Consider the following 13,402-nt stretch of genomic DNA (forward strand, 5'->3'; position numbering starts at 1 on the left):
GGAAGAGCAGCAGGATTAGCAGCAGCAGCAGCAGGAAAGCAGGAGCACTGAGCCGGGAGGAGGAGGAGCAGCAGCAGCAGCATGGCCCGGGTTTCTCTGTCAACCATCGCATTTTAACGATTTGATTTGCATGAGGGACATCACCGGTACGGTGCCAAAACGATGGTGGGGTGGAGTACTAAGTAGGGGTAGGCTGGCCTCTTGGTACCGGTCATTTGCGTGGTATCGAGTCGAGGAAAGAGGGGTCGGTAGGATCAAAGGGTATGCTGAAGTGCCTCAGAAGGGGGTAGGGTACTCCCTGATTTGACACTCCGAAGTGGGGGTACACTGTATCAGACAATCGTCAGACTGGGGTAGGGTGGTTTGATCGGACAGTGCCGTGGTAGGAGTCCCTTACCCTACCAACACTTCAACGTCGTTTGAGTGGAATAATGAGGGGTAGTATACCTGAGCTTTGACCACCCCCCTACATTGGACCCCAGGAACTCGGAGGATCGGGATGGCCGGGCGTGGACCGTACAAGCATTCTGATTTGTTCCTTGCACAGAACAAATCGGCTCGGGTCCGCCTCAGTAGTTACTGAGAGGCCGCGGCTCACGCCCCCGCGGTGTCAGGGGCCGGTGCCCCAGTGACCCAGCCCGGGCTTCCGCACCCTATACGGGCCGTTCGGCAACTTGCCAAACTGAGGGACTCCGGCGGCCGGGACTACCCGCCGGGCAGTTTGGCCCGGGCCGGGCACTACCGCGGCCCCGCGGTGGGCGGCTGTGTCGGATCCGAACGTAACTGATTGACGAGCCTTAGTGGCGGCAACTCACTGAGTCGCACGTGGTCACTCCGGGCCCGGGCCCGGGCGGCCGATGCGGCCCGGCCAGCCGGGCCCCCGGCATTATTTTAACTTAACTTTGAGTAAATATTGCCGGGCGGCAGTTGGTGTCGAAGCCTCCGAGGCGGGCTTGAAGACGAGAAATGCTGAGAACGCAGATGCGACGAGAGGAAGGAAGAGGAGAGGAGAGGAGAGGAGAGGAGAGGAGAGATGAAGGAAGAGGAGGAGATAGAGAGCGGGGAGGGGGAGGGGGAGGGGGAGGGAGAGGGAGGGAGAGGGAGGGAGGGAGGGAAAGAGAGGGAGGGAGGGAAGGAGGGAGGACGGGGTCAGGTCAGTTCTGGGTAGGGTAATGGAGTGAAGAGGAGTTGCAAGGAGTGAAGCAGGTAGCTTGAGATGAGACGAGAGCAGAGGATGGTTAGCTGTTGACAAGGTGAAACATCAGACTTTCACACGTCGAAATGCTCTGCTACGTGGAGGAATAAGAAATCAGTATAGGAAGTTGATGTCTGCAGAGAAAGTTTAGGTGCTGCAGATGATTTGGGCGAGTTTGTATACACCAAGTTCATGTGACATCTCAAACAAAAGCAGAGGATCGACCTGAAAGGAAAAAGGGAGGATAAATCAAGGCTTGATTGTTGTCTTACCTACCATTGTCTTGTTCGGCAGGCATGATTGAAGTGCTCCGGAGTTAACGGCAGTAAGGAATCAGAAGACCTGAAGCCTTCTATGCAGGATCAACGCAGGTCAGGGGAGACGATGAGCAGTATGGAAGAAGGAGGAATTGGTGCGAAAGAGTTCGATTACACCACCTACTACAATGTGCCCGAATGTCCTGTCTTCCGCCCGACAGCAAGAGAGTTTCAAAATCCTTCCAAGTGAGCCTGCTAGAGACGACGAAGATGGGAGGAGGGAGGCGGGGGACGAGGTGTTGGTGGAGGGGAGAGAGGAGAAGAGGAAGGGATGGGGACAAAGAGGATAGTAACTTTGACCCTCTCCTTGGAACAGGTACATTGAGTCCATTGCCGACAAAGTTCGACCCTTTGGAATTTGCAAGATTGTTCCGCCAGAGTCCTGGAAGCCTCCCTTCATGCTCAACAGGAAGACCTTCTCCTTTCGGACAAGAGGTGATCGCTCTTGGACGTCTCCGTGTGGCTGACAGGAGCTCCAACAGTACAACACGTGAACTACCTCGACGGTCAGGCTCGGCAGCGGCTCATCTTTGTTGAGAACCTCTGCCGCTACATGTCTCGCATCGGACGGCCGCTAGAGAGGCTGCCGACTGTGGGAAGTGCCACCCTGGATGTCTGCAGGCTGTTCCGAGAAGTGGTCAGCAGGAAGGGGATGGTGGCTGTGACGGGAGGGAAGCTGTGGTCCGAGGTAGCACGCGCCATGGGCTTCGAAGCTCCGTTCGGAGCTGCGCTCAAGATGCATTACGGGAGGATACTGTTTGAGTATGAGAAGTACAAGCACCCGGAGCTCAACGAGGTGAAACAGGAAGAGATCGCAGAGGAGGCGATGGAAGGGCATGAGGGAGAGGAGGCTAAGGCAAGTGAGGAGCAGAAGAAGAAGAGGAGGAAGAGGAAGGTGGAGGCCGACTCGAGTTCTCCCGTGCGCATCACGCGGGGAAGGAAGGCGGAGGAAGAGAGCTCGTCGGTCAATGGCAAAGAGGCCGATCCGACGAGGATGGAGGGAGGAGCAGCTGCGGGTGAAGAGGAGGAGCAGAGGGATGGGGGATGCGCCAAGATAACAGCAGCATCTGATCCCGTCGTAAAAGTGGAGGAGGAGGAGGAGGAGGAGGCAGTTGAGAAGGTTGCAGAGCCTCGGACGCCTGAAGACTCTCAAGTGAAGCAGGAGGAAGACAAGGATGAAGAGATTTTGATACAGGAGAAGAAGGAGAAGCAGGAGGAGAAAGAGATTGAGACTGCGAGAGGTGGGGATGGGGGAGAAGAAGAGGAAATGCAGGAGGGAAGCAAGAGGAGGCTGGAGCGGCCATGGAGATGGACACAGAGAAGAAGGTGAAAGTTGTCGGGAGCAGGAGGGAGCTGATTCTGAGCACAGAAGGGAAACGACTCCGAGGATGAGGATGCGGAAGACTACGAGTTTGGTTACCATGACGGGAACGTGTACAGCCTGCAAGGCTACAAGAAGATGGCGGACAGCTGGAAGGAGACGTTCTTCGAGAGAAGCATCAAGTCGATCACGCAAGATGAGACCGAGAGGATGTACTGGAGGGTCCTTGACCATCCTGAGACGGCGGTGGAGGTCGAGTACGGCAGTGAGCTACACACCACCATCCACGGCAGCGCCTTTCCGACAGCAGGGAACCCAAGGAACCCGCTGGACAACACGAGCGCCAACTCAGCCTACAGCAGGTCAGCGTGGAACCTCAACAACCTCAACAGCTGTACGCTGCTGAGCTATGTCAAGGAGGACATCCCTGGTGTGATATCTCCTTGGATCTATGCTGGCATGTGCTTCTCTACTTTCTGCTGGCACAATGAAGACCACTACCTCTACAGCATCAACTACCTCTGGGAGGGAGAGCCGAAGCAGTGGTACGGCGTCTCCGGCGAGGAGGCGGATGCGTTCGAGCAGGCGGCGCGGGAGTATGCGCCCGAGCTGTTCCTGCAGGAACCCGACGTGCTCTTCCGGCTGGTGACAATGATTCCTCCCTCCTACCTGAAGCAGAAGGGCGTCAACGTCTTCCGCGCGCGGCAGGAGGCAGGAGAGTTCATGCTCACGTTCCCTCGCGCCTACCACGGAGGCTTCAACATGGGCTACAACCTCGCCGAGTCCTGCAACTTCGCCCTCACCGACTGGATCCCCTGGGGATGTATGAGTGACTTTCGGTACCGCGAGCTCGCGCGGCCCCAGGTGTTTTCCACCTGCGCCTTCCTCGTCTCCCTCGCCCAGGACTGCAAGACGGTCGCGGCGTCGGTGTGGGCGCATCCCGAGCTGACTCGATACTTCCGCACGGAGAAGGCAAGGGCTCTCCTCCTCCTCTCTCAGGGACTGAGCAGCAGGAGGACGATGGAGCATCACGAGTTCGGGGGCATCCTGACCAACGTGCTGCACGGGAAGGCAGGAGGGGGAGGGAGTTTCTTCGAGGGGAAGCGAGTTTGCAACGGGAGGGTGAAGAGGCTGAACCTGAGCATGCAAGAGTTCCGCCGCAGGCGGGACGAGGCGCAGCGAGACGAGTGCTTCCACTGCAAGGGCAGCACGTTCCTCTTTCAAGTCCGCTGCTCCTGCGGGAAGAAGGAGGTCAGCTGCGTGTGGCATGCGGACAGCCTGTGCGAGTGTGCGCTGTCCAAGAGGATACTGGAGGAGAGGTTCTCGGAGGAGGAGATGAAGGACCTTCTGGCAGAGGAGAAGGCTCGCGCCGACGCCCCCAAGGAGTGGAGCATCCGGTCGGAGGAGCTGCTGAGGGGGAAGGGGAGAGCGTCCCTTCTGTGAAAGCTCTGCAGCAGCAGCTGGTGGAGGGCGAGACGATGGTCAGAACGAGCCCTCTGATCCAGCTGAAGATGGCGGAGCTGAGAAGCGTCGTCGATGCCTGCAAGCAGTGGAGCTCGAAGGCGCAGAAGTTGAAGAGCTCGCTGGCCGCTGCGAGCTCAGGAGGAGGAGGAGGAGGAGGAGGAGGAGGAGGAGGAGGAGGAGGAGGAGGAGGGGATTTTCTACAGGTCTTCGAGGTTGAGCGCATGATCGAGACAGGGCAGAGCTTGAGAGCGAGACCGGAAGAGCTGAGAGATTTTCTCCTCTTGCGCGAAAAGCTCGAGGACCTGCGAGCGCGAGCTCGAGCGGCGCTGGAGAGGGAGGAGGAGGAGGAGGAGGCGAGCGGCAGCACCTCCCGATAGCAGTGGGCTGACGTGCTTGACAGGTGCTCGCGGGGCTAGTCGGAGAGTTTGCCGGGCTCGGCTTCACCTCGTCGGAGCACAAGAAGCTCGTAGGGAAGCTCGAGCTGGTTCGCTGGAGGAAGCGACTTCCTCCCCTCCCAGGAGCGAGCGGCTGCCTCGGCCATGCCCTTGTGACGCTGCATGCAGGTCGGATCACCATGAAGGAGCTGAAGGAGCTGCTGGCGGTGGCGGAGGAGAAGAAGATCGCGTGCGAGGAGCTGAACAAACTTCGAGACTCGCTGGCACGCGCGTCGCTGCTGCTGTCGAAGATTGTCAAGGCAAGGAGCAAGCGATCGAACATGCAGAGCCTGCGGGCGATCCTAGAGGAGGCGAGGAAGGAGGAGGAAGAGGAGGATATCAAAGTCGAGATCGAAGAAGTGAAGGAGCTCAGGACAGACCTCGAACAGTGCGACTTGTGGGTCAAGAAGATACGAAGTTTCTCTTTCTGCCGGGGAGGAGGAGGAGGAGGAGGAGGAGGAGAGCAGCATCCGGAGAAACCGACCTTGTCAGAGCTTGAAGGTCTACAGAATCTGTATTATGGTCTCAACATCTTCGTGGATGCTTTCGATATCATCCGAGCTCCGATACAAGAGGGACAAGGTAGAGCTTCTCCTCCCTCCTCCTCCCTCCCTCCCTCCTCCTCCTCCCTCCTCCCTCCTCCCCTCGTCCCCCCTCCCTCCTCCCTCCTCCCTCCTCCCTCCTCCCTCCTCCCTCCTCCCTCCTCCCTCCTCCCTCCTCCCTCCTCCCTCCTTGTCCCTCTTCGTCTCTTCTCTCTCACCCCTCTTACTTTTCCTCTCCTATTCCTTTCTCCCACCTCTCACCTTTCTCATCGCTCATCACTCCTCCTTCCTCCCTCCTACTCCCTGCTTCACCTTCCTTCTCTCTTACCTTCTTCTGACCCTCCACTGGTTAACGCCATGGCCTCTGCTAGAACTTGTTGCATGATGTTGCTTGCGATCTTGGTAACTTTTCCTCCCCTTCTCCTTCCCCTCAGGCTTGGAGGCGCAAGGCGATCAAACTCGCCCCCAACTTCTTCGAGCAGGGCGGCAGACAAGCTGGGAGCGAGGTGGAGGGGCGGAAGGAGGAGGAGGGAGGCAGCGAGCTGGCCGATGGCAACGAGGAGAGCGAAAGGAGCGAACAACCAGCCCGTCTTGAGGAGACGTCGAACGTTGCTCAACCCTCCTCCTCCTCCTCCTCCTCCTCTGGTTCTGCAGATGTCGATCAGGTTGACACGTTGCTGATCTCGCCGTATGTAACGAGAGGGAGCAGCTCATGGAGCTGCTGCGAGAAGAAGAGACACTGCGGGTGACGGTGGACGAGGCAGCAGCGCTGAGGAGCAAGGTTGAAGAGTATCAGCGATGGTGGGAGGTAACCAATCCGCTGGTGGAGAGAGCGATGAAGGACGAGGTGAGAGGAGCGAGTTGGGGAGCAGGGCAGGCACTCATGGTGTTCAGACGGTTCCGGACGCCCTTGCGCTACAGCAGGAGCTGCGTGCCGCGCACGAGACGCTGTCGTCACTCGGAGTGAGGAGGGGGACAGAGAGTATGCAGCTCGCGCGGGCATTGTGGAGAGCAGATGCGATGAGGAGCCGGACGAGAGGAGAGGTCGAGCTGGAGGAGGCAGTCGAGCTCATGGTGAGAGATGAGCGAGGAGGGAAGGAGGGAGGGGGGGAGGGGAAGAAGAGGAGGGTGGAGGAGGTTGTTTGACGAAGTGCCGCGGTAGATGCGAGGAAGGGAGCTGGAGCTTGAGGAGGATACGCTTTTCTCGGAGACGAGGAGGAGGATCCTGTCGAGCCTGCCTGCGGTGTGAAGATCTGGTGGTTCCAAGAGGAAACTCATCACCTTGTAGGCCTGCGTGTGCGGGAAACTTGTGAAGGAGGAAGAAGCGATGCGATGCGCCGAATGCTCCCACAAGTATCGATGATGATGATGATGATGATGATGATGATGATGATGATGATGATGATGATGATGATGATGATGATGATGATGATGATGATGATGATGATGGTGGTGGTGGTGGTGGTGGTGATGATGATGATGATGATGATGATGATGATGATGATGATGACGGAGATGATGATGATGATGATGATTTTCAAACTTGCTCAGGTATCATCCTCGTTGCCTCAACATCTGCCTGTCCGACACTGTTCAAGAGTTTCGATGCGAAGCCTGCAGGAGACTTGCTGCTTCCCGCTTGTCCGATCAATTCCATCCAGCAGAGCCTGTGAGCCTTCTCCTCCTTGAGACAGTCTTCATCTAACTATGTCGGCAGCAGGAGCAAGAAGCTGCCGCCCTACCTGAGGGGTCCCTCTGCCAGGTTGCTTCAACATCCTTCTTCGCCTGCTCCTGCTCCTGCTCCTGCTCCTGCTCCTGCTCCTGCTCCTGCTCCTGCTCCTGCTCCTGCTCCTCATCATGACGAAGCATCGTCGTGGCAGGTCTGCTTTCGGGAGGAAGGAGAGGATCTCGTGGAGTGCAAGCAGTGTCAGACGTCTGTGCATGCTTCCTGCTACGGGTGGGCAGGAAGAGCTGGCGATGCGTTCTGTTGTCGGGCATGTGAGCACGGGGTGAGGAACCTTTCCTGCCTCGTCTGCTGCAGAGCAGGAGGAGCTTTCAAGCCCTGTACCTCCGGTTCGTGTCCTGGAGAAAGGGAGGAGCTGCTGACGGCGAGCAGGAGACTGGGTTCACCTGTGCTGCGCCAAGAGGGCCGAGGGAGTTCTCTTTGTGGACGAGGAGAGGAAGGAGCCGGTGGCTGGCGTTCCTCCACCAGCGGTGCTGCTAGAGGGTGAGGGTGAGGAGGAGCTGAGCTGAGGGAAGCAGGTGCCTAGGAAGGGCGTCAAGTGCAGCATGTGCAAGCTTGCAGCAGGACAACTTGTGACATGCTCCGTGAGCGGCTGCCGGATCAAGTTCCACCTCTACTGCGCTCTCTCCTGTCGCCTGCGGGAGAGGAGGAAGGGGTTCGCGTGCTGGAAGCACTCGAGCGAGGAGGAGGAGGTCTACTGCATCTGCCGGCAGGGGTGAGACGTCCTCCTCCATCCTCTCCCTCCTCCTCCCGCTCTTCCTCCTCCCCTTCGTCTTCTTCCTCCTCTTCCTCCCCTTCCAACTTTCACCACTGAGCTCTTGCCATGTTCAGGTATGAAGAAGGAGAGTTTATGATTGAGTGCGATCACTGCAAAGAATGGTTCCACGGGTCCTGTGTCGGTGTGGAGGAGGAAGCTGCGGAGGTTGATTCCTGCTGCTCCCTCCTCTGCTACGCTCACTTGCAGTGCAGGAATGGGAAACTTGGACGTGCGATAAGTGTCGAGCTACTGCTGAACCCGACGAACTTGCATGACCAGTATCAACATGAAGCTCAGGATTTTAAGTTCATTCAAAAAAAGTTCGAGGAGGCCGACAACGACGAAGCGCCTCTGACCCGCCATCTCCTGTGTCTCTCTCTAACGTTAACATCTCAGTGCTACGATGACTCCGCAAACTGAACCACCGAGACCACTTGCCCCGCGTCTTTGAATGTACACATTCAAAACAATAATTTACTCGAGGAAAGGTCCTCCAGTAAGCTTGTCAATGCACTTCAAGCGGTTGGAGAGGTACTGTACAACATGTCAGATGTCCACATCATACCGAGCAAGACAGCAGGTAGAAGAGAGGGGACCAAGACAAGGGGAGGAAGATCCAGGGGCAGCGCTTACGTCGAACTGCTGAACACAGTAGTCGATGCGTCCCTTGTTCTTGTAGATGTTGGTCCAGGTGTTCCTCGAGGAGCCAAGGGGAGGAACGTAGCCAGCAGGGGGCTCTGGGATACCTTCAAGCTTGAAGAACATGGTGGTCTGTAACCAACAGTCATGGCTCCATCGAGAAAGTCAACTTCCAACATGGAACCATTCTCAATACATGAAACACAACCACGATCTAAACAGAATATGCATACGTTGACGTAAACAATAGGACATGAGCATTGAACTGTAGATGACCGTAAATATTTTCTCTTTTCACAACGCTACCCATCCTGGAACAACTCTGCTGTTTTGTCTCACAGGGACCAATACAACCAGCAAACTGTTCAGAACTTCACATCACGAAGACAAGATAAGGATAAACGAGGAGAGTCACGAATCTGGCTTGTGAAATAACACCGATGCGAGGAGTCAGCAACAGTCAGTGAGGAGATATGATATAAACAGTCTGCATGAAACCAAAAAAGCATGCAGATGACAACAGGACGCATCGCACACGAACAACATGCATTCATCGTTCAAGGACGCACGAACATCACCGTACACAGCATGCGCGCGATCAGACACAGCATTAGGGTTGGGCGGCATGGACCTGTCGGCGTGGAGGGTCGTGACCCTTGGGACTTTTTTTGATCTCCCAAGGGGCAGTAACGGTTCTGTAACGTATTGCATAACGATGAGCGTAAAGAATAACGCTTATAACGGACATTACAATGATGCGGGCTCGGTTAGTTATCACAAGTCTGTGAGCCTCGCCTTCAAGCTAGCCACAGTTTTCACATTTTCAACTTCTCAGCTCAAATTTCATCTTTTCCAGCGAAATTTAAGCCCTGAAGTTTTTTTGAAGGGGTTTCCGAAACGACGTGTAAGTGAATCGTTTCGAACTTATAATACAGACTACCCTATTGTTTCAATTCATATCAAGTAACCCCTACCTCCAATTTTCATAGGGAAATCCACCGCCCTTTCTCCCTAGATACAAATACCCACCCCCTTTCACACGATCATAAATGTACCCTCACCCCCTAGAAAGCCCTGGCCTAGTGACTCCATTTTTTTTTAAAACAGAACCTCAACTGTTGTACCCCACCCCCATGACCAACCCCTCTGTGCGATCGATCCCTCTACCCGTGGATATCCCTCTCAAATGCCCCCATCGAGAACTGAAACTGATGAGACTACCCTACCCCAGAGAGGGGTACCCCGTGACGTCAATTTGCCAATCTCAAGATCAAGGTCAATCTGAATTTAAAACCATCAATTTATAATTAAAATGGATGTGAGAAATCGATTTGTACCGGCCAGGAAAATGTTTTTGAGTTTTATCGTAACTGTAATCAGTACTAAAATTTGTTAACTGTAGTCCCCAAAAGGTAGTTACATAGTACTATTTCATCTAAAATATGTTTTGTACTGGGTTTTAGACTTTATAAAGTATTACCCAAATCCCCATGCCTGAACTGCCGCTATGCGGCAGGGTCGGAAGAAGTCATTGCCTCAATGCAGAACCCTCCAGCTTCTTCCTATGGCTTGCATCCTGACGAAGAGATGTCTGCTCCCAGCCTTCCCAGCCTCCTCTTCCTCTTCATGATCATACCTCTGCTAATGCAACTCCTTTGCCGCTGAAAAAGTCAATTCTGCCCCCGTCTTCCTTCCTAGTGACCCGCTCACCTTGTGTGATCCATTCGCAAACTGCTCTTGCTTCCGCAGGATCTGGAACATCATCATCCTCCATTCTCACTTTGGCCTCTCACGCAACCTGGCGTGCATACCCGAACCTTCATTCCAATCCTCGTTCATTTCAACACTCAATGTTTTCAGCTACACTTCATCGCGTTGTCTTGGTGTCACCATTTCTCTCCTGAGTCCTTAGAAATGCTCATAGATCAATATCAATCACTTTGATGCATTCAAACTCTCTCTTACTCTGTGACGTCAGGTGCTGGGGATGGGCGTTGTAACGCCTCTGGTGCCGTTCCAGGAGGCAGCAGCCTGACTTTGTTCTTATCTGTTTCTTGAATGTTCCGCTTGTTCGGTCGACGACCGAAGCCAGAGCCCAATGGCTACCTGGCATGCCTGAAGGACAACTCGCTCGCGTCCTACCTCCACGAGGCGTTCAAGCTTCTGGAGCTCAGGTTCAAAACGTACGATAAGGACGGGGCGGAAACTCTCATGTTCTACGAGTTGGAGCGACAGCTGTCTCTGGCTGGGTTTGCCGATCATGAGAAGCTAGAGCATCTGTTCAACCGGGTCGACCTCGACAAGAATGGGACGCTGGACTTTGCAGAATTCCTGTGCCTGCTGTACCTCTGGGTGGACCAGGGGGACTACTCGCATTTCTTTCAAGTCCCGCAGAACGCGATGATCGTCTCCCAATCGTTTGCGCTCATGGAGAGAGCGATGATCAAATACGACAAGGACAAGAGCAGAGCACTGTGTATAGCTGAACTGAATTCTTTCTTCAAGGACCACCTGCCGGAAGCCTTTTACTCTGGTACTTACCAACAAATTGTCGACCTTGTATACCCCGTCTCTTCCCGGCAGGTAGTTTTCTGTGCCTTTGGGTCAGGACTGAGCATGCTGACGGTGTGTCAGGCTGGGAAGGAGCTTTCCTTCCCTAAGTTCATGATCCTCCTCTATGAGATCATGTGCCGATACCCACAATCGAAGCTCGATGGCTTCTTCTCGAAGCTTGGATCCCACAGCCAGTACGTCATGGACGCCTCACAGGAGCACCACAGCAAAGAGAAGAGCCGATTGTGGATATCTCTCCAGCAGGCCTTTCAGCACCTCGAAGAGGATTTCAATCGATTCGATGCGAATGGCGACATGTTGGTCGACTTTGTTGAGATCACTCAGGGAATCCCGCTGACTTGTCAAGGAACAGACAAGGTGAGTATCTTGTCTCGGCTGGAGTATGCCTACAAGCAGGTGGACTTCGATCGCTCCGGGACGTTGGACTTCTTCGAGTTCGTCTACATGAGTTTCATGATGACACAGAACGGGTCCTACCATGAGCTGGTAGAGCACTCGCAAGGGTCCCAGATCGTCAAGAAGTCGTTCATTGACATCCACACATTCTACCGGAAGTACGACACAGACGGGAACCTCCGGCTCACGTACGATGAACTTGAGAAGTTTTGTACAGATTTGTTCGGGGAGATTCCGGCTGAGGTTCCCGGGCTGTTCGCTAAAGTGAGTTACCAAAGCTCGGCGACGCAGGGAAGGAGGGCAGTCGATGTGGTTCGATTTATGAAGTTGCTGTACATGCTGATCAAACCCAACGGAAGGTTTCATCCTGACAGGTACAACCCGACCAAGCAGCCCGCCTCAAAGAACGACAACATCATCTCCATGCCCATGGCAAAGCATTCCACCAGGCCCTCAAGGTTTCAAAACATCGTCCCAGCCAAGTTCATGAAGCACAAGCTGCTGGGTAAAGGAGGACAAGGGGAGGTCTACATGGGACAGTATGAGACAGTGCTGTGTGCGGGGAAGACGCTGATAGGCGACATCGATGAGCATGCTGTGCGAGAAACGATGGCGGAGGTCGATTTCTTCATGAAGCTGGACCATCCTAATTGCCACTACCTGCTGGGGGCCAAGACCTCGATCGAGAACGGAGGGATCCTACTGCTGACTGAATTATGTGAACTTGGCTCCATCTACGACTTCTACGGGAAAAGCCGAAAGACTTTCGACATCCCGACAGCATTGCGACTTGCGCACGAATGCGCGACAGGCTTCTCGGTGATCCACCAGATGGGATTCATGCATCGAGACATCAAATCTCTGTAAGCCGCTCGTTATCTTTCTCCTCCCTCCCTCCCTCCCTCCCTCTACTCCCTCCCTCCCTCCCTCCCTCTACTCCCTCCCTCCCTTCCTCCTTCCCTCCCTCCCTCTACTCCCTCCCTCTTCTCCCCTCTTCTCCCCTCGCTTCCTCACCACCACTCACCGCTTCCTTCCTCTCCTGCTCTCCTCTTCTGAACTCCTCATCACCTCAACTTGTGTTCTCCTCTCACTTGTCATGGCAGGAACGTGTTCCTCACTTCTGATTTCATCGCCAAGGTCGCTGACTTCGGCATGTGTACAAACTCTCCGTTCGCATGCGAGGCCTGCGGGACCCCGCAGTGGATGGCGCCAGAGGTGCTGGCCAACGTGCTGGGCAAGGCGACCATGTACGATCACAGCATCGACATTTACAGCTACGGGGTCCTCCTCTGGGAGCTCTTTCATTGCAGCACTCCCTACGCGGACACGAGACTAGATCAGATGGGGATATGTAAGAGCGTCTTCTACCATGACATCCGTAGGTGCTGCCTCCTCCTCCCTCCTCCTCACTCGCCCTGCAGGACCCAAGGTTGGCTCCTGCTGCCCTCCTCGCATCGCTGCGATCATCCATCAGTGCTGGGACAAGGTACCAGGGAACCGCCCGTCCTTCCTCCAGGTGAGCTCAGGACGTGCCTTGCTGCCGTGTGACGCTCAGGTGCAGATCTGCTCGGCGCTAGAAGAGATTCGAGGCTCCATGGCTCTGTGAGAAGCGAGAGAGAGGAAGAAGAGAGGAAGAAGAGAGGGAGCTCGTGTACGATGGGATTACATAAGATTCAATATAAGTGTCAAGGAAGGAAACATCCAACAGCAGCAGCAGTTTCAAGCTTGCTCTTGCCCTTCCGTTTTGTCTCCTGTCAACTACCGCGCTAGAGACTCGATGTGGTCGTAGGCGTCGAGCGTCATGCTGCCCTCCACACTGCCGTCCAGTCAGCAGGGGACAGGAGAGGGTTACGGAGAGCGTGGAGGGGAGGGAAAGGAGGAGAGAGAGAGCGAGAGAGACAGAGAGAGGGAGAGGGAAAAAGGGAGGGAGAGGCAGAGGGAGAGGGAGAGGGGAGAGGCAGAGGCAGAGGCAGAGGGAGAGGCAGAGGGAGAGAGAAAGAGAGCGAGGGCGAGGGAGAG

General features: G+C 55.2%; 4 protein-coding genes across 4 annotated transcripts in view; 2 read left to right on the forward strand and 2 right to left on the reverse strand.

The window, feature by feature from the left end:
- Positions 1-1,549: 1,549 nt before the first annotated feature.
- Positions 1,550-8,049, forward strand: GUITHDRAFT_101954 (hypothetical protein; the record flags this gene model as incomplete). The annotated part of the gene is made up of 16 exons (XM_005838969.1): positions 1,550-1,698; positions 1,829-1,947; positions 1,995-2,753; positions 2,786-2,838; positions 2,882-4,230; positions 4,280-4,403; positions 4,698-5,313; positions 6,005-6,120; positions 6,168-6,236; positions 6,436-6,516; positions 6,562-6,626; positions 7,315-7,346; positions 7,390-7,487; positions 7,536-7,732; positions 7,849-7,939; positions 7,987-8,049. The coding sequence occupies 16 exons, from the start codon at positions 1,550-1,552 to the stop codon at positions 8,047-8,049; spliced, it is 3,981 nt and encodes a 1,326-aa protein (XP_005839026.1).
- A 199-nt stretch (positions 8,050-8,248) lies between these two features.
- GUITHDRAFT_101955 (hypothetical protein) lies at positions 8,249-8,600 on the reverse strand (the record flags this gene model as incomplete). Its single annotated transcript, XM_005838970.1, has 3 exons — positions 8,249-8,308; positions 8,408-8,545; positions 8,598-8,600. The coding sequence occupies 3 exons, from the start codon at positions 8,598-8,600 to the stop codon at positions 8,249-8,251; spliced, it is 201 nt and encodes a 66-aa protein (XP_005839027.1).
- A 2,016-nt stretch (positions 8,601-10,616) lies between these two features.
- On the forward strand, positions 10,617-13,078 carry GUITHDRAFT_84715 (hypothetical protein). Its single transcript, XM_005838971.1, has 5 exons — positions 10,617-10,996; positions 11,048-12,246; positions 12,487-12,761; positions 12,805-12,899; positions 12,945-13,078. Exons 1-5 carry the CDS (start codon positions 10,625-10,627, stop codon positions 12,987-12,989), a joined length of 1,986 nt encoding a protein of 661 aa, XP_005839028.1. The 5' UTR covers positions 10,617-10,624; the 3' UTR covers positions 12,990-13,078.
- A 63-nt stretch (positions 13,079-13,141) lies between these two features.
- GUITHDRAFT_101957 (hypothetical protein) overlaps positions 13,142-13,402 on the reverse strand; it is a gene marked incomplete at both ends in the record, with an annotated part of 2,435 nt that continues 2,174 nt past the window's right edge. The window contains one exon of the mRNA XM_005838972.1: positions 13,142-13,199. Within this exon, the coding sequence (XP_005839029.1) occupies positions 13,142-13,199 (58 nt within the window). The remainder of the gene's footprint in view (positions 13,200-13,402) is intronic.

Source organism: Guillardia theta (genome assembly GCF_000315625.1).
Source record: "Guillardia theta CCMP2712 unplaced genomic scaffold GUITHscaffold_9, whole genome shotgun sequence".
Taxonomy (NCBI): domain Eukaryota; class Cryptophyceae; order Pyrenomonadales; family Geminigeraceae; genus Guillardia; species Guillardia theta.